Source organism: Vitis vinifera, chromosome 18, assembly GCF_030704535.1.
Source record: "Vitis vinifera cultivar Pinot Noir 40024 chromosome 18, ASM3070453v1".
In the NCBI taxonomy this organism is placed as follows: Eukaryota; Viridiplantae; Streptophyta; class Magnoliopsida; order Vitales; family Vitaceae; genus Vitis; species Vitis vinifera.
This window is the reverse complement of record NC_081822.1, coordinates 4096915-4119304: the sequence shown is the minus strand read 5'-3', so window position 1 is coordinate 4119304 and position 22390 is coordinate 4096915. Positions and strand designations below refer to the sequence as shown.

The 22390-nt window shown below is 38.4% G+C and overlaps 1 protein-coding gene and 1 long non-coding RNA gene across 4 annotated transcripts; one reads left to right on the top strand and one right to left on the bottom strand.

Moving 5' to 3' along the window:
- Positions 1–3573: 3573 nt before the first annotated feature.
- Positions 3574–5011, bottom strand: LOC132253230 (uncharacterized). Its single transcript, XR_009465051.1, has 3 exons — positions 4864–5011; positions 4095–4220; positions 3574–3957 (listed from the first exon to the last, which is right to left on the bottom strand). It is a non-coding gene; the product is annotated as an uncharacterized LOC132253230 (long non-coding RNA).
- Positions 5012–5260: 249 nt separating this feature from the next.
- LOC100247288 (acetyl-CoA carboxylase 1) lies at positions 5261–21521 on the top strand. Of its 3 annotated transcripts, none has more exons than XM_010666000.3 (32): positions 5261–5825; positions 6689–7061; positions 7603–7809; positions 7895–8056; positions 8276–8368; positions 8474–8569; positions 8761–8934; positions 9860–9953; positions 10059–10246; positions 10338–10388; positions 10483–10522; positions 11956–12080; positions 12184–12300; positions 12417–12491; positions 12594–12650; positions 12784–12888; positions 13605–13691; positions 13819–14010; positions 14084–14272; positions 14461–14571; positions 14676–14762; positions 14845–15021; positions 15607–15684; positions 15803–15925; positions 16176–16445; positions 16533–16873; positions 17267–17504; positions 17646–17995; positions 18084–18297; positions 18494–18670; positions 18808–20961; positions 21044–21521. In XM_010666000.3, the coding sequence occupies exons 2-32, from the start codon at positions 6690–6692 to the stop codon at positions 21098–21100; spliced, it is 6801 nt and encodes a 2266-aa protein (XP_010664302.1). In that variant the 5' UTR covers positions 5261–5825; position 6689; the 3' UTR covers positions 21101–21521. The 3 variants fall into 3 exon arrangements, with proteins under 3 accessions (XP_010664302.1, XP_002285808.2, XP_010664303.1); XM_002285772.4 differs by having other exon boundaries at positions 5261–6027; XM_010666001.3 differs by having other exon boundaries at positions 5261–6150.
- Positions 21522–22390: the final 869 nt, after the last annotated feature.

Here is a 22390-nt window from a genome sequence, read left to right as displayed (position 1 = left end):
AATGCCCACCAAGTCAAAAATAAAAATAATAGAAAAAGAAAAGAAGATATTAAGAGAACTTGGCACTATTCAATGGCTTCAACTTGAGGTGTCCGAGACTAGATGCTTGAGGTGAAAGCCATCATTATATTTGTTTGTTCTTGGGTTGGTCTCCAAAGCTAAAAACCAAAAGATTATATAGTGATTAATTAAGGATCAACCTGGGATACCCACATGTTTAAGACACTTCTAAAAATTATAATGATAACATCCATAATTGCGCCATGCATGAATAGTTTAATCAATTTCGAATAAGAATTTTTATTCCAAATATCATTAAAAATGTTATAATGTGCGGATATTGAATAATAAATTGGCCATTTTATGCTACATTAAGCAAAGATAATGCCACAGAGATGGGTGAACCGCTTGAAGAATAAGCTACACTGAGGGGTATGAGGAAGCCTTTTTCTCTTTGTTGCAAATGGCTGATGCCAATGTCCCTGCACTCATGCCTGTTCCCCAGCGTTGGGCATGATGGTCGGACCAAAGGCCGAAGCTACGTGCCATGGGTCCAACCAACTGGGACAAGTGAGGTTTCAGGTGGTCTCTTATATACATAAGATTCATGCATCCTCAGCCAAATGGAGCCGTGGCCACAAAAAAAATCTCTAGAAACAAAATTATGAAATCAGTGAATGGAAAAAAGGAGAAGATGTATTTGTAGTTTTGGTGAGGCCAGAGATGGATTAATGATTATGGAGGAAAAGGACACAAGTGATGGTAGGGTCGATGAGGGCCTTAAGAGACAACCGTTTTTAGCTTTACACCTAAGCACCCCAAGTGAAAGGTTTGTCGTCAACGTCAACCACTGTTTTTATATTTTTAATTACATGTTGTTTTCGCGGGTTCCTACTTGTTTGGATGCGGCCCACTTTGTGGTCTGCTTTTGATGCCCTTTCCAATTTTAAAGAGTTCTCTCAGCCAGTCCCCACTTTCCCAACTTCTCTTGTTTTTCCCTTTAGTTGTTTGGACCCAGTGCCTAATTGGGTACAAAAACTCTTTCTTTACTTTTCATTGGTCGTCAACATTTTGATGACCAAACCCCTCCTATTTTAATCATTCATTCCTTTCTTTATTTGTTATTATTATTATGTTTTGGGCTCTGTAAGTTAACCCTAAAATACATCACGTCTTACAGAAGCTTCCTCAGCCCAATTCTTGGCCTCAAAGCCAAAGCCCAGTAGTGCCAGGGCACTCATAAAAGGTGGAAACCATTAACTCAAAAGGAGTAGGAATCTCATGGTGGTCCATGATGGAAGAAATACCACATCATTATTCTGGTCACGGTTAAATTGTCGATAGATCATATGCCGATTCTGGCACGGGTTCGTAACCATGAAAACTGAAAACAACATGGAAAGAGCCAATCCGCTGCAGTAGCAGTGTACCACTATAAATAAACTACCAGTACTAGGAGACTGACAAGAGCGTTAGACCTCTTTGGAGAAGGGAGAAGGCGGAAGGCAGGTCTATGGAGTGGGCGCGGCGCGGCGCGGTTTTATTTGGGGACCATATTCCTGAGGGGGTTAGGTCATAGGTGTGATATCTGCCTAAAGGGTTGTTAGTAACTTAGTATTGTGAAATATACAAATAAAGAGCTATGCAGTGGGGGTAGTTGCGGGGTTATTAATTACCACGGTAATGGGTTTCTCAAACAATTCTTTCTGGGCCCATGAGATATATGGCTATAAGGGCTTTATGCATGCCCTCTTGCCCAGGGTATCCCAATCTAGGACATAAAAGCATGCTGGCCCACTCTGCCTTTTTTTTTTTTGGCCTATTATATTTTCAAAGGTACTCCTACCCTGCACAGTATTTTAATATATATATTTAACAAAATTTTGAAAACATTTCTAAAAATTTGATAAAAAATAATTTATAATACTCCTAGATAAACACTTGATATTTAATTCTTTCAAAAATACTTTAAATAAGATAATTTCATTCAAAACACTTAAATAAAAAAGCCTTTTAATCTAGTGATATTTAAATATGCATGAACCAACTCATTGAATGCTATTAAAGAATTTCAAAGCAATAAAATATCATAAAATAAAATTATACCAATCTAGTGATACCAAAACCAAGTTCCCCTTGAGGAATGCAACCCATCTGAATCGCATATTAAGAGAAAAGACATTCCCTAGGTACTATCCACTAAAAGTACCTCGAGAAATCTCCACTTGATCACTATGATGTCTACACTGATAGACATTCATATATTCCAATTTGAAATCTAGTAGAAAAAGTGCAAACACCACCAAGAATGATCCAAAAAGTCAACAATCACTGCTATATAAAGTGCGAGCCAACCCATTATAATGATAACCATAGAAAATCACTCTAATAAGAAAAATCGCTTCCACAATCGATCTAATTTAATCATTATTCATATATTCTCAAACATATATGCTGAAACATCGAGTTATATTTTTGCTCAGATTGGGAGGAGGATGGCTAATAAGGCTGAGGGTGTTTGACTACCCCAACTGGATTAGCATGAATTGGGCTGAGCTAAATCCTGGTTGGGCCAGCATGTGTTCTCTTTGTGCCAGAATCTGGGCCCAAAGAACCCACTACACCCTTTTTGGGCCTCAACTATCAGCCTGTCAGACACTCTACTATCACTCTGTCAGTCATTCATTTGTTGATGATGATATGATAAAAAATAAATAAATAAATAAATAAGAAACGTTTGAGATAAAAGTCAAAAACTTGATATAAATCCGATGATATGGAACTGATATGAGTCCTTTTCCAAAAATTAAAATCAACTTCGGCCCTCAAAAATGGGTATTGGGCCAACAGTACAAGCAACCCTCTTGGACTCCACCTTGCCTATAAGAGAGAGATTCAGGAATCCTGAGAGAAGGAATTTTCTATCTAATAAATAACTATACATATATGCTAAAAATATTTTTTTTAATATATGATCATATTATTTTGGTAGCAAGAGTTGAAATAAAAGAAAATAACTTTTGAATGGATTTAAATCATGAGTAAAGTGATAAGAATGAGAAATAATCAAGCTTCACGGTGGTTTTGGTGGCATGCAATGTGGTGGTGAAGGGTGGTGATGCAACATCGCCGTCACCAGACAGTGATTGAAGGGGGTGATGAAAGGATCCCGGGTGGGTCATGCTGTTATGGGTTTGAAACAGTGCTCAGTGCTCAGTGCTCAACCTGAGTGTGTATGTGAAGCCCTAGGGCTACCCGTGGTTCCATGGGCATTCAGTTTGATCTTGCAAAGGCTATTACTCTTCCTGCTGCATGTGGACTGTCTGCCCCTTTCCTCCGGAACTGTGGTGGTGACTAGTGAGTCCTTTCTTCTCTATCCATTATTTTGTTTTAATTACTCAGGCCATTTGGTCTTAAACTTGTTTTTAAAGACTGTTTTTAGGTTGAGTGCAAGCTCCGTTATTTGACAATCAACATTACTTCTTTTGATTGGGTTTCGTAATTGGGCCCCATTTTCAATGGGCCTTTGCGTATGGTTATCTAATTGAGTGTTGCGCTTCAGGCCCAACACAACTGCACAAGAAAACACTGCATAGAGAACATAAATGGTTTGTATTAAAATTTCAATCCCTAATGAACATTGTTTGTTATATCATTGCAGCCATTCCTCCCAGTCCTTCATCCCCAATTCCAGCGGAAACGCCAGAAGAAACTCCAGCGCCATCTCCGCGGGCCTCAATGGCTTATTCCTCCTCTGCTTCCTTTACTCTCATTAGTTTTGCAGTCGCTTCTATGTCTTACATCTCAGCATAGGTTACGATTCTACCATGGTTTTGACTCATACAATTTTTTATGATGAGTAGTTTGATATTAGTGGTAGGTTTTCTACCACGGCTTCCACAGCCCGTTTGATCTGAATCTGAGTCGGGCGTCACCGTTCCATCATTGTTTAGATATCTAATAACAAAAATAGTAATAAATAAATAATTAATTGTTGATGGTGCCGTCTCTTTCCAGAGAGAGAAAGCAGAATTGTTTAGGCTGTTAATCGTCATTGCATAAAATTGTGAACGTTTATCGCTGACTATACCCACTTGGTTGTCGAATAGAAAAGTTTGATCACAACACCTCCGTTCCAAGATTTCAAGTTTTTCTTCTCTGTCGAAATCAATCAATGATTCAATATTGACCATGACTACTCACAAGCGTGTTGGTAATATCTGAAATCAAATAGTAAAACGTCAACAAAAGAGCTATAATAAAAATTAAATTGGCCATTGAGTCTTCGACTTCTGGTGATGGGTATTCTAAACCCAAATTGAGTCCCCAATATGGAATATGTTAACATTAAAATTGAACAAATTGTCTGGTTACGTGTAGCGATTACTGCTCTCAATAGTGACACATGATCCTAAAAACCGGGTGGAGGTTCCTAAGAAGTATTAGGGCTTATTGTCGATGATCGCTGCCCATTCTCAACCCTTTGACCTGACGCAGCAGCATTCATGTAATGAGGAGCTAAAGGACAATAAATTTGGGGTAGGTGTTGTGAGTTAAGTTGGACCGGGGGTGGGTAGCCCACCATACAGAAATCTTTTTGTTTTGAGGCCTTGAGTCCAAGATAATTACTAAAGTGGGTTGGTGATATCGCTGGCCACATATTTTTCCCAAGCATCTAATTATGCAGCTTCCTTTATTGACTAGTACACTCATTCGTTTTCTTCTCCCCTTAATTCAGACCCATTTCAAGATCAAATAAACAATGAATTGTGTCATGTGTTGAACCCAATTCGAAGCAAGACCAAATAAAATAATAACAACACTAATAATAAAAAAAGAAAAGAAAAGAAATTGCCCTTAGACCATATCCATATCATCATCATCAGGGCGGCATCCCTGGACTATCTGTGTCTGCTTCCGGTGACAGCTTTTTGTGATTGGTTAAGATGAAAGGTCAAATTCGGTACTATTTAAAATCAGTACATCTGGGGTGTGTGCTGATTAATCGCATCTCAATTGGGTTGTTGATCTGTACAGTTTCGAGTTCATTCAGAAATTTCAATTCATTTTAATAATTTTTTAACAAAGGTAAAAGTTTGAAAGAGTGAAAAGAGAGGAGGGAAAATGTGGTAGGTAGCATGAAAAGGTATACCAAGTTTTTTTTTTCTTTATTATTTTTTTAAAAATAAAAATAAAAATGGGAGGATTGTTTTGATGCAAAGTGTTGGGAGTCTTCCAAAATCCATGACCCGATTATTAATGAATTAAAAAGGTAAAGCCAAGGAAGTGATGGGAGAGAGGCAAGTGTGGCATGGAGGGACCTAACCTTCAACCACAAACTGGAACCAAACCATTGGAATTAATATCCCCTTTTTATTAATCATGGTAACCACCATTGCTGCCTACTCGCAACTCATTAAATTGGATGAGAGGCCATGTGTCCCCACAAAATTGTGTGATTATGATATATAATAAGGTGGAGAATTTGAATGATTAACCTGATCAGCTAGCGCAGTGCTCACAGACAAATAAGAATATGAATGGGAATGGTTGGTCGACGACACCCCCACCAAACCCCACAGTCAAAACTCGCCAGCCCCAGAAAAAATCGTCACATGACGTGGCCATTCCGAATTGGGGGGTTTAGAAGAGATTTATATGGGGAGGAAGAAGGAAGAAGGAAGGAGGAAGGAGGAAGGAGAGAGGGAAAAATTGATTGATTAGATTGAGTTGGTTGGGTGCATGGATGCCATAGATTGGAGAGTTGCAAAAGAGGGTAGCTGGTAACTACTCCTTCAGAGAAATAGCGGTGTGGGTCTGGGCAGGTATCACCACGTGCTGCTCTCATTAAAACAGTTACATAGCTAAGCTCTCATACCCCAACCCAAAGCCCCCCAAACTCTCTCTATCTCTGCATTTCTCACTGCTCCATTCTTCCTTCTTTTGATTCACCTGTAATGCTTCCGACCTACATATCCAATTGAACAAATCCGTTTCTGGTTTCCCTGATTTCAGCTCCCTGTTACGGTCTGTTGCCCAACCTCTCTCTCTCTCTCTTTTCTTCCTTATTTGCTGATTTGAGTAATTGAATATGGTGTTTGAAGTTGATCCGACTGTTTGGGTGTAGTTTTGGGTTGGGTTTTGTCCCAGGTTTGGTTTCTTTGCTCTTTTGTGTAGTCTATGAGGCTTCAGATGTCTGTTTTCTCTTTTGGGAATTGCGTATATATACTAGGATCCTTGTTTATGCTGCACTGCATCTGGGGACATGTGCTTCTGCTTCTAATTGGATGTGAATTTGCTTTTGTTCGATTCTGTTGTTGGGTTTGATTCCCTATATCTTTTCCACTCTCCCTATTGCTGAACTACCTTTTGGATGGTTTAGTTGTTGTATTTAATATTTTTTTAAATCCAGTAATAATAATAATAAGAATAATAATAATAGTAATAATAATTATAGCAATAATATACGTTGAAACTAGGGGACCCAATTTTCAAAACAAGTAACGGTTTCTAAGTTATAATCGTTGGCATGTAAGAGATGATTGTGAAAGACCCACCTCAGAATTAGATTTATTTGTTGAATGTCTTTCTGTTCATGACAAGTAGGCTCATTTAAATGAAACAACCGCAATTTGTATTAGAACTTCAACCAGGACTATTGTTGATTCTTTGGTTTCTGGAAGTGCAGGATGTCAGAAGTTCAAAGAGGATATCCGATGGCTGGTCTTGGCCGGGGGAATGGTTTAATAGATGGAGTAACACTAAGGACCCCATCTACATCATCTCAAATTGATGAATTCTGCCGGGCTCTTGGTGGGACAAGGCCAATACATAGCATTTTAATTTCAAACAATGGAATGGCTGCTGTCAAGTTTATCCGCAGTGTCAGGACATGGGCATACGAAACATTTGGTACTGAGAAGGCAATCTCATTGGTGGCCATGGCTACTCCTGAGGACATGAGAATAAATGCTGAGCATATTAGAATGGCTGATCAGTTTGTGGAAGTTCCTGGTGGGACTAACAATAATAACTATGCCAATGTGCAACTCATTGTAGAGGTATGTAGTGTGTTTATTAAGCTATGTAGCATGTATTTCCTTTTAGTCCTTCCTTTCATGATGGCCACCAAACTGCATAAACTATGAACCAGAAAAGCCATTAAATCTGAAAGGAGTTAACTAGTAGAAATAAATTTGATCAAGGAGCTCACTAGTAAAAATAAATTTGATCAAGGAGCTCACTAGTAGAAATAAATTTGATCATGGAGCTCACTAGTAAAAATAAATTTGATCAAGGAGCTCACTAGTAAAAATAAATTTGGTCAGGTACATTCATTTTAATGTCCTTTACTAGAGGGACGGAATTCTAATTTCAATGTAAAGGGATAACTGAAACTGGAAAGCAGCAATAAACTAAACAACTAAATTGAGTTTTGTGCCCACAAGAAGCCCAGAAATTATACACTGTTCAATTCTCTCAAAATATGGAAAATAATCAATAAGTAAATCCGGAATGAAATTTCATTCTTGCTAGCTGTTGTTTTTGCCTGTTGGCTATGTTTGATTATACCTAAATCTGGTTGGTTTGACAATGCTACAGATGGCAGAGATAACACATGTTGATGCAGTTTGGCCTGGTTGGGGCCATGCATCTGAGAACCCTGAGCTGCCAGATGCTCTGAATGCTAAGGGGATTGTATTTCTTGGACCCCCTGCAACATCTATGGGGGCACTTGGAGATAAGATTGGTTCATCATTGATTGCTCAAGCAGCAGATGTACCCACCCTTCCATGGAGTGGTTCACATGTAAGATTTTTACTCTTACATATTTTCATATTCTTTGTTTTGTAGAGATTGTCCACTGTCTAATATCTTTAAATTTCTATTTCAGGTTAGGATTCCTTCTGAAAGTTGCTTGGTTACTATCCCAGATGAAGTGTATCGGGAGGCATGTGTTTATACTACAGAGGAAGCAATTGCTAGTTGTCAGGTTGTGGGTTACCCTGCCATGATCAAGGCATCTTGGGGTGGAGGTGGCAAAGGCATAAGAAAGGTTTGCTTCATGCATGACTGTAGTGCAGCTGAAAACTGCAATTTTTTTCTTATCTATTAGTCACCCAATGGCTACAATTGAAAATGCATATGCAAATTGATTGTTAAAGTGAGACTGGTGAAGTCACGGGTTATGTTGAGATGATTAGTTTGGACTGTCATGATTTTCCTAATTTCTCAACTGAAATGAAGTTAACCTTATTCATTTTTGAACTTTTAGGTTCATAATGATGATGAAGTCAAGGCTTTGTTCAAGCAAGTTCAAGGTGAAGTTCCTGGCTCCCCCATATTCACGATGAAGGTTGCTTCCCAGGTGATATTATCTACTGCGCTCTGATTTGAATGCTGAGCCTTTTAGATTTCCAGTTGCTGGAGTTTACTTCTTATTCTGACAATTCGTTTGGTTTCTTCAAACTAGAGTCGCCATTTAGAAGTTCAGTTACTATGTGATCAGCATGGCAATGTTGCAGCCCTGCATAGCCGTGATTGCAGTGTTCAAAGGCGTCATCAAAAGGTAAGTTCATCCTTTAGTAGCTTATCTTAATTTTAGGCCTCTTATGTAAATAATTGATTTTCTCATTTTCATTTGTATACATTTCAGAAATCCTTTCTGGCCTTCTTTTTTTTTTTTTTTTTTTTTTTTAAAAAGTTTATCAGTGCCTTTTAAAAATAGTATCACTGAAAGATCTGATATATGTTAAACAGATTATCGAGGAAGGTCCAATTACTGTAGCTCCTCACGAGACTGTGAAAAAGCTGGAGCAGGCAGCGAGAAGGTTAGCCAAATGTGTGAATTATGTTGGAGCAGCTACTGTTGAGTATTTGTACAGTATGGAAACTGGCGAGTACTATTTCCTAGAGCTCAATCCTCGATTACAGGTTTGTGATACTTGGTACATATTTTAAAAGGAAATAATAAACTCTTTTTGTGCTATATTACTTGGACTCTGGGACCTTGCAATAGTGTTATGGTTTTGACTATGAAAATTTGAAATGTATTTTTACATAATATGATATGGATTAACCATGCATATTTTTTATTGAAGGACATGTGTCCTGAATTAAGGGGGAGACCTGGATAATTTCTTTCCCTAGATAATTTGCAGGAAATATTCCTGTCTATGTGTCAAATGATCCTAACCACTCAATTATGCACACTTTAGACACTAAAAAGTAACTTGTGATTGAAAGGGGTATTCAATTGGATGGTTTGAATCTGTTTCATTTTTGCAACCAAGTGAGATCTTAGATAGAAACTTAACAGTGGGCATATTTGCCACAGTTGCTCCATCTTTTATGACAATGTCAAGAGTTGCCTCTTCCACAATTCCCATGCAAGAATGTGCTTTATTTATTTATTCATTTCTTTGAAGAATTCAGTTCTTTTTATGGTCCTTCTGAATTTCTTTGTGCTTTAGTTGGTGAAAAACACCCAGTTGGTTACCCCTAATTAGTTTCCAGTTTGTTATCAATTTGAGCACCCAAAGCATGATCACAGTTATAATTTGTTCATCTGAAGCATAGTATGCTTGGCTAAGTTAGGAAGCTATTAAAAAGCTTTTAAATGCTTAAAGGCCATTAGGGTTTTATACAAACCTCTTACCAAATGATTTTGATTAATATGATCATCCAAACTGCCTATTGAAAGTGAGGATGAAAGGCTCAAGACTGATCTGCTAGTGTTCCTCAACCTAATTTTTGTTTTGGTTCTGATACACGTCATTTTTATCAGTGCAATAGCCAATTTGCACCTATGTTAGATGCCATGTAATCTTTTTAAATTTCTTAATTAATTTTTATCAAGGTGGAGCACCCTGTCACGGAGTGGATAGCAGAAGTAAATCTGCCAGCAGCCCAAGTTGCAGTAGGAATGGGGATTCCTCTCTGGCAAATTCCTGGTATGCTCTTATCGATCTTCATTTTTTTCTAGACCTTTTTCTCAGTCTTTCACTTCTTGTTATGTGTATGCTGCATCTGACTATATTATTGACTGTCTTAAATAGAAATAAGGAGATTCTATGGAATGGAACATGGCGGAGGATATGATGCTTGGAGGAGAACATCAGTTGTTGCTACCCCTTTTGATTTTGACAAAGCAGAGTCTATAAGACCAAAAGGCCACTGTGTGGCTGTCCGTGTAACAAGTGAGGACCCAGATGATGGTTTTAAGCCCACTAGCGGGAAAGTACAGGTTAGACTACAAAGGTTTATGTGTAATTTCACTTTTATTGTCTCCTTTGATCTTATGATGAACTTGTATTGAGCTTTATAATTTAACACAGGAGCTGAGTTTTAAAAGCAAGCCAAATGTGTGGGCATACTTCTCTGTTAAGGTATATCTATTATCATAGAACTCAATGAAGGATCAAATATTAATCTGTCAAAGTAAGAATGAATTATTAACATGTCTATTATTATGATTTGCAGTCTGGAGGAGGGATTCACGAGTTCTCAGATTCTCAATTTGGTAAGTTAAAGCTGCCAACATAACATAGAAAACTGATTGATCCAATTGAATTACATAAACTTCATGCTAAAGCTAACGTTATTGTTTTTGGTTGATTCAAAAGCAATAATAAAACAAATCACAATGTCTCACACCATCTCCAAGAGGCCCATGCTTGATTTTCCAACTCCTCCTAAACAGGTTCAAGTCTTTGTAGGGCTTCATGTTGAAAATAATGATAAACTCGGTTGTTTTCCCATGCTTGGGTGCCATTTGGAGATTCTAGAGCCTAGTTTTTCTATGGGTCGAACAAGCCTCCAATCCACATTTTTTGTGCTTATGTGAGCTGTCCTGTTGAGAGTTTCCATTAGGGCATCCTTTGGTTATCCTTTGATTTGTCCTAAATTCACTTTAATCTTCTCAAATAAGGGTGTGAGCTTATCCCATGCTATACTATTTAGTTTTTCTAATTTCAATATGTTCACAGTGAAATGTCCTGATTTGTTATATTATGTATCGCCTAATCTTGTGTGCATAAAATGCTTTTGTCACTGTATTGTGTGTGTACGAGTGAGTTGTACATTAACATAAAAGGACACAGGATGTTAATCTCCCCTGAATTGGTTAGAATCCTCCTCTATGATGTACCACTATGATTCCTGGATACCTCACTACACCCTAGGTGCAGGTATAGGATACAGGGTGGACACGGAAATTGTATCTCAGACATGGCATATCTGATTGATCTGTTCTAGACATCCTTCACACATGATTTGTCTAGATACATATGAGAATGAGTATAGAGAAAAAGGCAAATATTTGACTTGTATAGAGAACCCCTTTTTTTTTTCTTTTGATAGGTAACTTGTATAGAGAACCTAGATGGCAAACAAGAGGGAAAGTGAGAGAAAAATGCTTGTTCAGGATTGGCTGGTCCTTGTTATCCGTTATGAAAGAAAATACTTTTTGTAGGTGGATTTATCAAACAAACAAGCAAATAAATGAATATTTTTAAAAAAGTGATTATATGATAAATTTGTTATTGAAATGAATATGAATTTCTTAAATAACAAATATAAGTGTTGTGTATTACGTGTCTGTGTCCATACCCGATATTCAAATCCATTTTAGCTAAGATCTTGTGTCCTAAAATTTAGTTGTTGGATGGATTGGACTCCCAGACATCACCAGCACAACAGCACTGTTGTCAGAACCTATGTAACATAGATGCACCAAAACTGACAGGATATAAAGTTTTATACAGTTAAACAAAACATAGCAGTTAATAAAGCACTTGCTCGGTGAATTCTGAATCAGGTCATCAAAGTGATCTTTGTTGATCATTTATGATTTTAACGGCTGTGCTGTAGAAAGTTTCTTGTGTATATTTGTGCCTGATATGTGATAAAAGAAAAAACAAAAATATTTTTGTCTTATGCCATGATGTTTTTCAGGACATGTTTTTGCATTTGGAGAATCCAGAGCCTTAGCTATTGCAACTATGGTTCTTGGATTGAAGGAAATTCAAATTCGAGGAGAAATTCGTTCAAATGTTGATTACACAATAGATCTTTTACATGTAAAGTTCTAATCTATTGACAATCAAATTCCATTTATCATCCTTTTTCAATAATTTTTAACCTTAGAATACAAACTAAAGAAAAGAAAAACCTTTTCTGCAGGCTTCTGATTACAGAGAGAATAAAATCCACACCGGTTGGTTGGACAGTAGAATTGCTATGAGGGTTAGAGCAGAAAGGCCGCCTTGGTATCTTTCTGTGGTTGGAGGGGCTCTTTACGTAAGCACACATGTTTTACCTGTGGTTTGGGTTTCTAAAGGTTTTATGTTATGGAAGGCATTTTCAGATACTATAATTTAAATAATTCACTTCTATTTTACACTTTATCACCTCAGAAAGCATCTGCTAGCAGTGCAGCAATGGTTTCAGATTATGTCGGTTATCTTGAAAAGGGGCAAATCCCTCCCAAGGTATTTTGCTACGAAACATCCTATTTTAGGTACTTGAAATTTAGATGTCTGTTCATCTATTTGTTATTAGCAGTTATTAACAAGTGTGCCACCTAATTGCAGCATATATCTCTTGTCAACTCTCAAGTTTCTTTGAACATCGAAGGAAGCAAGTACACAGTATGTGTTCTAATGATATTATAAAATACCACCTAATTGTAAATGGCTATTTCTTTTAGTGTCTGGGATTTTCAGAGATTATGGTTCGTTGATCTGTTTAATATACCACTAATATAGTTGAAATTGTTCCTAGATTGACATGGTAAGGGGAGGACCAGGAAGCTATAGACTCAGGATGAATGAGTCGGAGATAGAATCAGAGATACACACATTACGTGATGGTGGTTTATTGATGCAGGCAAGCAAAATTTTCTTCTTGCCTATTTCTTTTTTTTTTTTTTTTTATAGGCTTTTTCCATGACTATTGCTTAATGTATAATTGGTCATGACTATGTATAATTTATATGAACAAAATATTTGGTTTTTAATATTCAATGTTTTATTGATAGAACTACACTATAGACACATTCTCACAATCTAATATATTCTTTTAGTTAATAGAAATAAGTGTTTCATCCATCTAGACATTGATTGGGTTATACAATATGTCCTTCATGGTTGCTCTTGCACCAATACTTTGCAGTGTATGTTCTACAAAACAATATTAGACAAATTTTTACACAAGTCAGTTCTGTAAGCTGTGTTTATAAGAACCAGCAGCACAACATTTACCAAGATATTTTTGAGGAAGTACATGTTTCTAGCACAAGCTCAATTTGTCAATGTCTTGAAGGAAGGGAATGTCTTCAATATATCACTATTTCCAATTTTCATAATCATCTACTTTAGCATATGTCATTGTTGAAGAAAGATAAATTTATTTAGGAGCTAAGCAAGTGAAGTTGGGGAACAGTTATTTATTCAGAAGCTTATGTGGGTACTCTTCCCATTATTTATTTTAAAATGCCACTTAATATCTAGGAGGTTGACTTTGGTGGGAATTATGATCCAAAGTAGTCTCTTCTGTTTGGTCAACACTTCCGAATTGTTTTTGATAGTTTCAGTTTGCTGCAGTTGGATGGAAACAGTCATATTATCTATGCCGAGGAAGAAGCAGCTGGAACTCGCCTTCTCATTGGTGGAAGGACTTGCTTGCTTCAGGTGCCACTAATTCCCTTCTCTTCTTTTCTATACACACTCATAGCTATATGTTTTTTTTTTCCTTTAAACTTAATATTTAAGCTGGCTAATTTATTTATTTATTTATTTTCTTTTTTGTTATTTTCAGAATGATCATGATCCATCTAAGTTAGTCGCAGAGACACCATGCAAGCTGCTACGGTACTTAATCTCGGATAATAGTCATGTTGATGCTGACACACCGTATGCAGAGGTTGAGGTTATGAAGATGTGTATGCCACTTCTTTCGCCTGCTTCTGGAATTATTCAATTTAAGATGTCTGAAGGTCAAGCAATGCAGGTAAAATATGTTCCATATTGGAAGTTTTAGTATCCTATCCTTGGTAGAGATTAAGAAATCACATTTTGTGTAGGCTGGTGAGCTTATAGCAAGACTTGATCTAGATGATCCTTCTGCTGTAAGGAAAGCAGAGCCTTTCCATGGGAGCTTTCCAATTTTAGGGCCTCCCACTGTTATTTCTGGGAAAGTTCATCAGAGATGTGCGGCAAGCATAAATGCAGCTCGGATGATCCTTGCAGGCTACGATCACAATATTGATGAAGTAAGTTTTCTCTTTCCCAGAAGTTATGTTTTAGATAATATCATGAATCAGTATTCAATAATGGGTTCTGTACTTCACCTAGTAAACATCATAAAGCTATTTGCAAACAGGCTTTATGGAGTGATTTATCATGACTAATGTATTGAGGTTTTGATTTGTCTCATGCAAGAGTTCTTCTTCTATTTCAGGTGGTGCAAAACTTGTTGAGTTGTCTTGATAGTCCTGAACTCCCTTTCCTTCAGTGGCAAGAGTGCTTGGCTGTTTTGGCAACCCGCCTTCCCAAAGATCTCCGAAATGAAGTAAATGTCTACTTTTAGCTTTCCTCTCCAAATTTACACTTGAACAATGGTTTATATTCATGTTCTGATCTAAGTTTGCATTGATTCTGTAATTCTTTTTTCAGTTGGAATCAAAATATAAGGAGTTTGAAGGGATATCGAGCTCCCAGAATGTTGAGTTCCCTGCCAAATTGTTGCGGGGTGTTCTTGATGTCAGTTCCTTAACCATCCTAATTTTTTTAAACCTTTTTTTTAATGAGCATCTGTACAGTAAGGTTTTTACTTTGTTTACAGGCGCATCTATGCTCCTGTCCTGATAAAGAAAAAGGAGCCCAAGAAAGACTTGTTGAGCCTTTGATGAGTCTTGTGAAGTCCTATGAAGGTGGAAGAGAGAGTCATGCCCGCATTATTGTCCAGTCTCTCTTTGAAGAGTACCTATCTATTGAAGAACTATTTAGCGATAACATCCAGGTGAGTTTGTCAATGAAACAAAAATTGCTCTATGATAACAACAAGATAATGCTGAGTATTTTTCCAGGTTAGTTGGGATTTGCCAACACAAATCCTGTCTGGCATCTTTAAGTATATCAAAAATAGCACCTCCTGTTAAAGTATATGAACCTGAATTTTACATTATTTATTCTAACTTTCAGTTGTGGGATTTTGGTCCATTTGTGTCATGGGTCTTTTTCTAACTTATTTTCTGACATCCAAATTAGGTTTGCTAAACATGCTCATTTAGTTTTCTAATTGATTTTTCCTATTTTCATTCTCTTTTCCAATCCATCCATGTGGTTCCTCCTGACCACACTTGGATGCCCATCATTCTTTTTTATTATCTGAAACTTCCAATAAGTCGATGCATGCTAGTTAAAATTTTCCTTCACAGTTTACTTGGTTCAATTTTGGCCTTCAACCATAATTGGTAATGATATTGTAAAAGTAGGTTTCTAAAATTCAAAATACAAGGAATTCAATAAGGAGCTCCGGAAATTTGAGAGCTGTCTCATTTCTTGCTTAATGGGGTCTTCAATTTTAATATTTCATCTTTTCCAGGCAGATGTAATTGAACGCCTTCGACTTCAATATAAGAAAGATCTTCTGAAGATTGTGGACATTGTGCTTTCTCATCAGGTATGCACAAAGGAGTTGATTTTATAACATGCTCAGCCAGCTTGCTCATCTTTTGGTCTCATTTGTTGTTCTTGTAACGATTAATTTGCACTTGTACTTTGTGTGTGTTGATTTTCAGGGTGTCAGGAGTAAAAATAAGCTGATATTACGTCTCATGGAACAATTGGTTTACCCTAACCCTGCTGCATATAGAGATAAACTAATTCGCTTCTCTGCACTTAACCATACAAGCTATTCTGAGGTTGGCAGCTCCACTTAGTTTCTCAGGGAATAAATTCTTAGTATTATGAATTTGTTTTCACATTTATCAGCTTTGAATTCTCTCAAGCATGACTTGTAACATTGTCATAGATAGAGAATTTCTAAGCTTTCTCTTTATGGTTTATGTTCTTTATTCCTTGCAAGTTACCATCGACTATCCTTTTCAAGTTGATGTCATGATTTATATATATATATTTTTAAATGTTCTCAAAACGCACTATATTTTGCAGTTGGCACTAAAGGCAAGTCAACTACTGGAACAAACCAAACTGAGTGAACTTCGTTCCAGCATTGCAAGAAGCCTTTCTGAATTAGAGATGTTTACTGAAGAGGGTGAGAATATGGATACACCAAGGAGGAAAAGTGCCATCAATGAACGAATGGAGGCTCTTGTGAGTGCTCCTCTAGCAGTTGAAGATGCCCTTGTAGGTTTGTTTGATCACAGTGATCACACCCTTCAAAGGCGTGTTGTGGAGACTTACGTCCGCCGACTATACCAGGTATTATGGTGCAAACTTTTATCATTACCATCATATTTTGCCCTTGGATTACCACTTCCTCATCTAACTTGGTATATCTATTATCAGCCCTACCTCGTAAAAGGGAGTGTTAGGATGCAATGGCACCGATCTGGTTTGATTGCTTCCTGGGAATTCTTGGAAGAGCATCTTGAGAGAAAGAATGCATCAGAAGATCAAATTTCTGACAAATCATTAATCGAGAAACATAATGAGAAGAAATGGGGGGCCATGGTTATAATCAAGTCTCTTCAGTTTTTGCCTACTGTAATTAGTGCTGCATTGAGGGAAACAACTCATCACTTTGAAGAATCAATTCCAAGTGGATCTATAGAACAAGATAGCCATGGTAACATGATGCATATTGCATTGGTGGGCATCAACAACCAGATGAGTTTGCTTCAGGATAGGTATGCAAAGTGCCTTTTCCCTTTTTATTTGCACCAAACTGTCTAACCATGAACACCACTTACGCTCCCTACAAAATACAGTTTACAATAGGATTTATAAGATGTGAGGTCAGTAATGGGTTAACAAAACCTGATCTCATCTGGTTGGATTTACAATCTGGACAATAAATTATGGCTGAATTTTTTCTTTTTCAATCCTTTTTCCCTGAAACTCATCTGGCATCAGTACTAGCAGTGATGCCAACTGTTAGTCTGGTCTATCAGAGAGGGTAAATGATGGCGCTTTTTGTTTTTCATTCCTTTTTCCCTGAAACTCATCTGTCAGTCTGGTCTATCAGATCTCAATATGTTTTGATGGCCCTTCCTCACCTTCACTTTCCTTGCCCTTTGCAGTGGTGATGAGGATCAGGCTCAAGAGAGAATAAACAAGTTAGCCAGGATACTTAAGGAGCAAGAAGTAAGCTCCAGTCTCCGTGCTGCAGGTGTTGGAGTAATTAGCTGTATCATACAGAGGGATGAAGGGCGAGCTCCCATGAGGCACTCCTTTCATTGGTCAGTGGAGAAGCTTTATTATGAGGAAGAGCCTCTTCTGCGTCACCTGGAACCACCTCTATCCATTTACCTTGAATTGGTTTGTTATTTTCTAACTCTGGCTTACACTCTGCTCTACCTTTTTTTTCTTTTTTCTTTTTTAAATAATAATAAAATAAATTTCTATTCAGTATCCACTCTTTAGCTGATATCGAGTTTACTAACATTTGTTCTAATCCAGGACAAGCTGAAAGGCTATGAGAATATAAAGTATACTCCATCAAGGGACCGTCAGTGGCACCTATACACTGTTGTAGACAAGCAATTACCAATCCAGAGGATGTTTCTCAGAACACTTGTAAGGCAACCCACAAGCGAAGGATTAACTTTGTACCAGGGGCTGGATGTGGGAACAACCCAAACCCAATCGACTATGTCTTTTACTTCTAAGAGCATTTTAAGATCCTTAATGACTGCAATGGAGGAATTGGAACTTCATGGACACAATGCTACTGTCAAATCTGACCATTCCCACATGTACCTTTACATTTTACAGGAGCAACAAATAGATGATCTTGTGCCATACCCTAAGTAAGCATTTATCTGTATTGCTGCCCCTTTTCTTTTAAGATATTGTCTTGACTTTCTTTCATAGACCTCACTGTGAGACGTTTGGCAGGAGAGTTGTCATAGGTGCTGGGCAGGAAGAAGCTGGAGTTGAAAGGATCCTGGAAGAGCTGGCACATGAAATTCATGCATCTGTTGGTGTAAGAATGCATCGGTTAGGTGTCTGTGAGTGGGAAGTGAAGCTTTGTATAGCATCTGCTGGACAGGCCTATGGTTCTTGGAGAGTGGTTGTTGCAAATGTGACTGGTCACACCTGCACTGTGCATGTAAGTGTATTCATTTATAGTTGTTCAAAGACACGTCTTCCACCCACCACATTTTTTCAATTATGATCACCTTGAAAAGCTGGCTATAAACCAGTTAAGTTAGAGTGAGATAATAATTGAGAGTTAGTTGTACAATTAATTGTATTTTAAATCCATAAATATGGGCCTTAATTGTATTTTGTTTTATATCTTTCAGATATACCGAGAATTGGAAGATGCCAGCAAACACAGAGTGGTCTACCATTCAAAATCTGCCCAAGGTCATTTGCAAGGTGTACCAGTAAATGCACACTATCAGCACTTGGGAGTACTTGATCGGAAGCGTCTGTTGGCCAGGAGAAGCAACACTACGTACTGCTACGATTTCCCACTGGTAATACTGTCAAACATGATATTTATGTTTTTCTTTTTTCTTTTCTTTCTTCTTAAATGGTGTTTTTCTTCTTCTTCTCTCTTAAATGGTGGGAAGGTAGATGTACAGCTTAAAACATGTTATTGATGAACTTGCAGGCATTTGAGACAGCCTTGCAACAGTTATGGGCATCCCAGTCCCAGGGCATTAACAGACCCAATGATAAAGTTCTTTTCAAAGTCACAGAGCTTGCATTTGCTGACAAAAGAGGTAGCTGGGGTACTCATCTGGTTCCGGTGGAGCGCACACCTGGAGAAAATGATGTTGGAATGGTAGCCTGGCGTATGGAAATGTCTACTCCCGAGTTCCCAAATGGAAGGACAATTTTGATAGTAGCAAATGACGTAACCTTCAAAGCTGGGTCTTTTGGCCCAAGAGAGGATGCATTCTTCCTTGCAGTGACTGATCTTGCTTGCTCTGAGAAACTGCCCCTAATTTATTTGGCAGCAAACTCTGGAGCTCGTATTGGTGTAGCTGAGGAAGTGAAAGCCTGCTTTAAGATTGGTTGGTCTGATGAATCAAGTCCTGAGCGTGGTTTCCAGTATGTATATTTGACTCCTGAGGACTATGCACGCATTGGGTCATCTGTGATAGCTCACGAGTTAAGTATGGAAAGTGGAGAAACCAGATGGGTTATAGATACCATAGTCGGGAAGGAGGATGGTTTGGGGGTTGAGAACTTAACGGGTAGTGGAGCCATTGCTGGTGCATATTCAAGAGCATATAAGGAAACCTTTACTTTAACTTATGTGACAGGCAGGACTGTTGGAATAGGCGCTTATCTTGCTCGGCTCGGGATGCGGTGCATACAGAGGCTCGATCAGCCTATAATTTTGACTGGTTTCTCTGCATTAAACAAACTTCTTGGTCGGGAGGTGTATAGTTCCCACATGCAACTTGGTGGACCTAAGATTATGGCAACCAATGGAGTAGTTCACCTGACAGTTTCAGATGATCTAGAAGGGGTATCAGCTATTTTAAAGTGGCTGAGCTATGTTCCTTCCCATGTAGGTGGCGCACTTCCTATTTTGAAACCTTCGGATCCTCCAGAAAGACCTGTTGAGTATTTCCCTGAAAACAGTTGTGATCCTCGTGCAGCCATCTGTGGTGCTCCAAATAGCAGTGGGAAGTGGCTGGGTGGTTTATTTGATAAGGATAGCTTTGTTGAGACGCTAGAAGGTTGGGCAAGGACAGTTGTTACAGGAAGAGCAAAGCTTGGAGGAATCCCTGTTGGAATAGTAGCTGTTGAGACCCAGACTGTGATGCAAGTTATCCCTGCAGACCCAGGTCAGCTCGATTCACATGAAAGGGTTGTCCCTCAAGCTGGGCAAGTATGGTTTCCTGATTCGGCCACTAAGACATCTCAAGCATTGTTAGATTTCAACAGGGAAGAGCTCCCACTTTTCATTCTTGCCAACTGGAGAGGGTTCTCAGGTGGGCAGAGGGACCTTTTTGAAGGCATCCTTCAGGCAGGATCAACCATAGTTGAAAATCTTAGAACATACAAGCAGCCTGTTTTTGTCTACATCCCAATGATGGGTGAGCTGCGTGGTGGGGCATGGGTTGTTGTGGACAGTCGGATCAATTCAGACCATATTGAAATGTATGCTGAACGGACAGCCAAAGGAAATGTCCTGGAGCCGGAAGGGATGATTGAGATCAAGTTCAGGACAAAGGAGCTGCTGGAGTGCATGGGTAGGCTTGATCAACAGCTGATCAATCTGAAGGCAAAACTTCAGGAAGCCAAGAGCAGTAGAGTGCATGGAACTGTTGAGTCTCTACAGCAGCAAATAAAAGCCCGTGAGAAGCAGCTTTTGCCAGTCTATACTCAGATAGCCACCAGATTTGCAGAATTGCATGATACTTCTCTGAGGATGGCTGCCAAAGGAGTGATCAAAGAAGTTGTGGACTGGGGTAACTCACGGTCTTTCTTTTATAGAAGACTGCATCGTAGAGTCATCGAGGGATCATTGATCAAGGTCGTGAGAGATGCTGCTGGTGACCAAATGTCGCATAAATGTGCAATGGACTTGATCAAAAAATGGTTTTTGGATTCTGAGATTGCAAGCGGCAGTAAAGATGCTTGGGCTGATGATCAAGCTTTCTTTACATGGAAGAATGATCCTGCAAACTATGAGGAAAAGCTACAGGAGCTGCGGGCCCAGAAGGTATTGCTTCACTTATCGAAAATTGGTGATTCGGCATCAGATTTGCAATCTCTGCCTCAGGGTCTTGCAGCCCTCCTACAGAAGGTAAACCTTCAGATCATAATTACTTGCTTTATTGAATAATTTATCTCCTGGAATCTGGTCTGATTGGTGCAATACAATGCAGGTGGAGCCCTCAAGCCGAGCGCAATTGATTGGGGAACTCCGGAAGGTGCTCAATTGATTAAATGATTTGCAGAGCAAAGGCAAGTATGATCCATAACTCCCTATGTTGTTTCTTGGATCATACGATAAAAGATTAACAGCCTCAGCCAGAAGTGAGAAGGCAATGGCTACTTGCGTTGAGGCTTCTACCCTATTCAGTAAGTGATTTTTACTGGTGAAATAAAAATTCATTGGTTAAATGAAGAAGTGGGAGGAGCTATTCTGATCAAATTATGTTGTTACGACAAGTGTACATTTTGTTAAGTCTGTGAGTTAGTCCTTAAATTGTTTTAGAGGAGATCAAATGACCTTAGAGGCCTGTTTCATGAGTTTCCTGGATGGTTGATCAATAATTCTCTTGTTGCATTATTCTTGTGACATTATGTAAGACCTGCTAATTCTTCTTATTTATGAATACGAATACATGAGGTTTTATGCCACTCCTAATATTGTTGGTACAGCTTACTGCTTCATAGTGACAAAGGTTTGAGAGACTTATTTTTACTATCTTATGAAGCCACCATCATCCCGGTCTCCATCCATGGTATGGAAATCAAGAGTACAGCATAATAACAATGGTGGGCACATTGTATATTTTCCTTTCCTTGCCTTTCGGTGTGAAGTTGGGCAGGGACCAGATGTTACTAGACCAATGATAATGTCATTAGTAGAAAAATGTTTGGGCTCGAACACACATAACCAGACATTTCAAGAAACATACAACAAAGAACTTAAAAGATGCTCATGTGATATAGAAATAAGGCGTTTGGATCTCATCATCACAACTCTTATTCCTCATGCATCCCCACAACATCCAAAGCAAATGAGCAAGTTATGTTTTTTCTTTTCGACTTTGTGCTCTTTTTTTCTTTTCTTCTCCCTATATATCCTTCCTTCTCTGTTCCCTCGGTTTCACTTTCTCTTTCTCGTCTCTCCTTCCTGCACTTGTTTCCTCCTCTCCTTCTCCTGTTTCTCCTTCTTTTCCTTTCTTTCATTTTCTTCTCTTTTCCGTTTCTCTTTCTCTCTTTCCTTGTCTTTCTTCCGCTTGTTCAATTCGTCTCCCTTCGATTTTCTTCTAAAGTTGAACTGCATTTTGCTTGGGAGAGAGCTACGCAGTTCTATTTTTGACAGGGGAATCAATATAAAGATTTGTTTTCCTAGCCGTCCCCCTCCGATGTCTACAACCTCTAATGTTTCTTAGCATTAATTGCTCGTTGCCGCCCAAAGGTTATTTTTAGGTATGAGGAAGCATTGAAGGAATAAGGGACAACCATGTAAAGATTCCCCCAGCACCACTTCAATATAAAAT

Excerpts from the sequence above, each read along its gene's own strand:
- LOC100247288 (XM_010666000.3), top strand. The coding sequence starts at position 6,690 with ATGTCAGAAGTTCAAAGAGGATATCCGATGGCTGGTCTTGGCCGGGGG. Across the intron at positions 8,057-8,275 it reads GTGGCAAAGGCATAAGAAAG|GTTCATAATGATGATGAAGT; the intron begins GTTTGCTTCATG and ends TTGAACTTTTAG. Across the intron at positions 14,011-14,083 it reads CTGAAGGTCAAGCAATGCAG|GCTGGTGAGCTTATAGCAAG; the intron begins GTAAAATATGTT and ends CATTTTGTGTAG.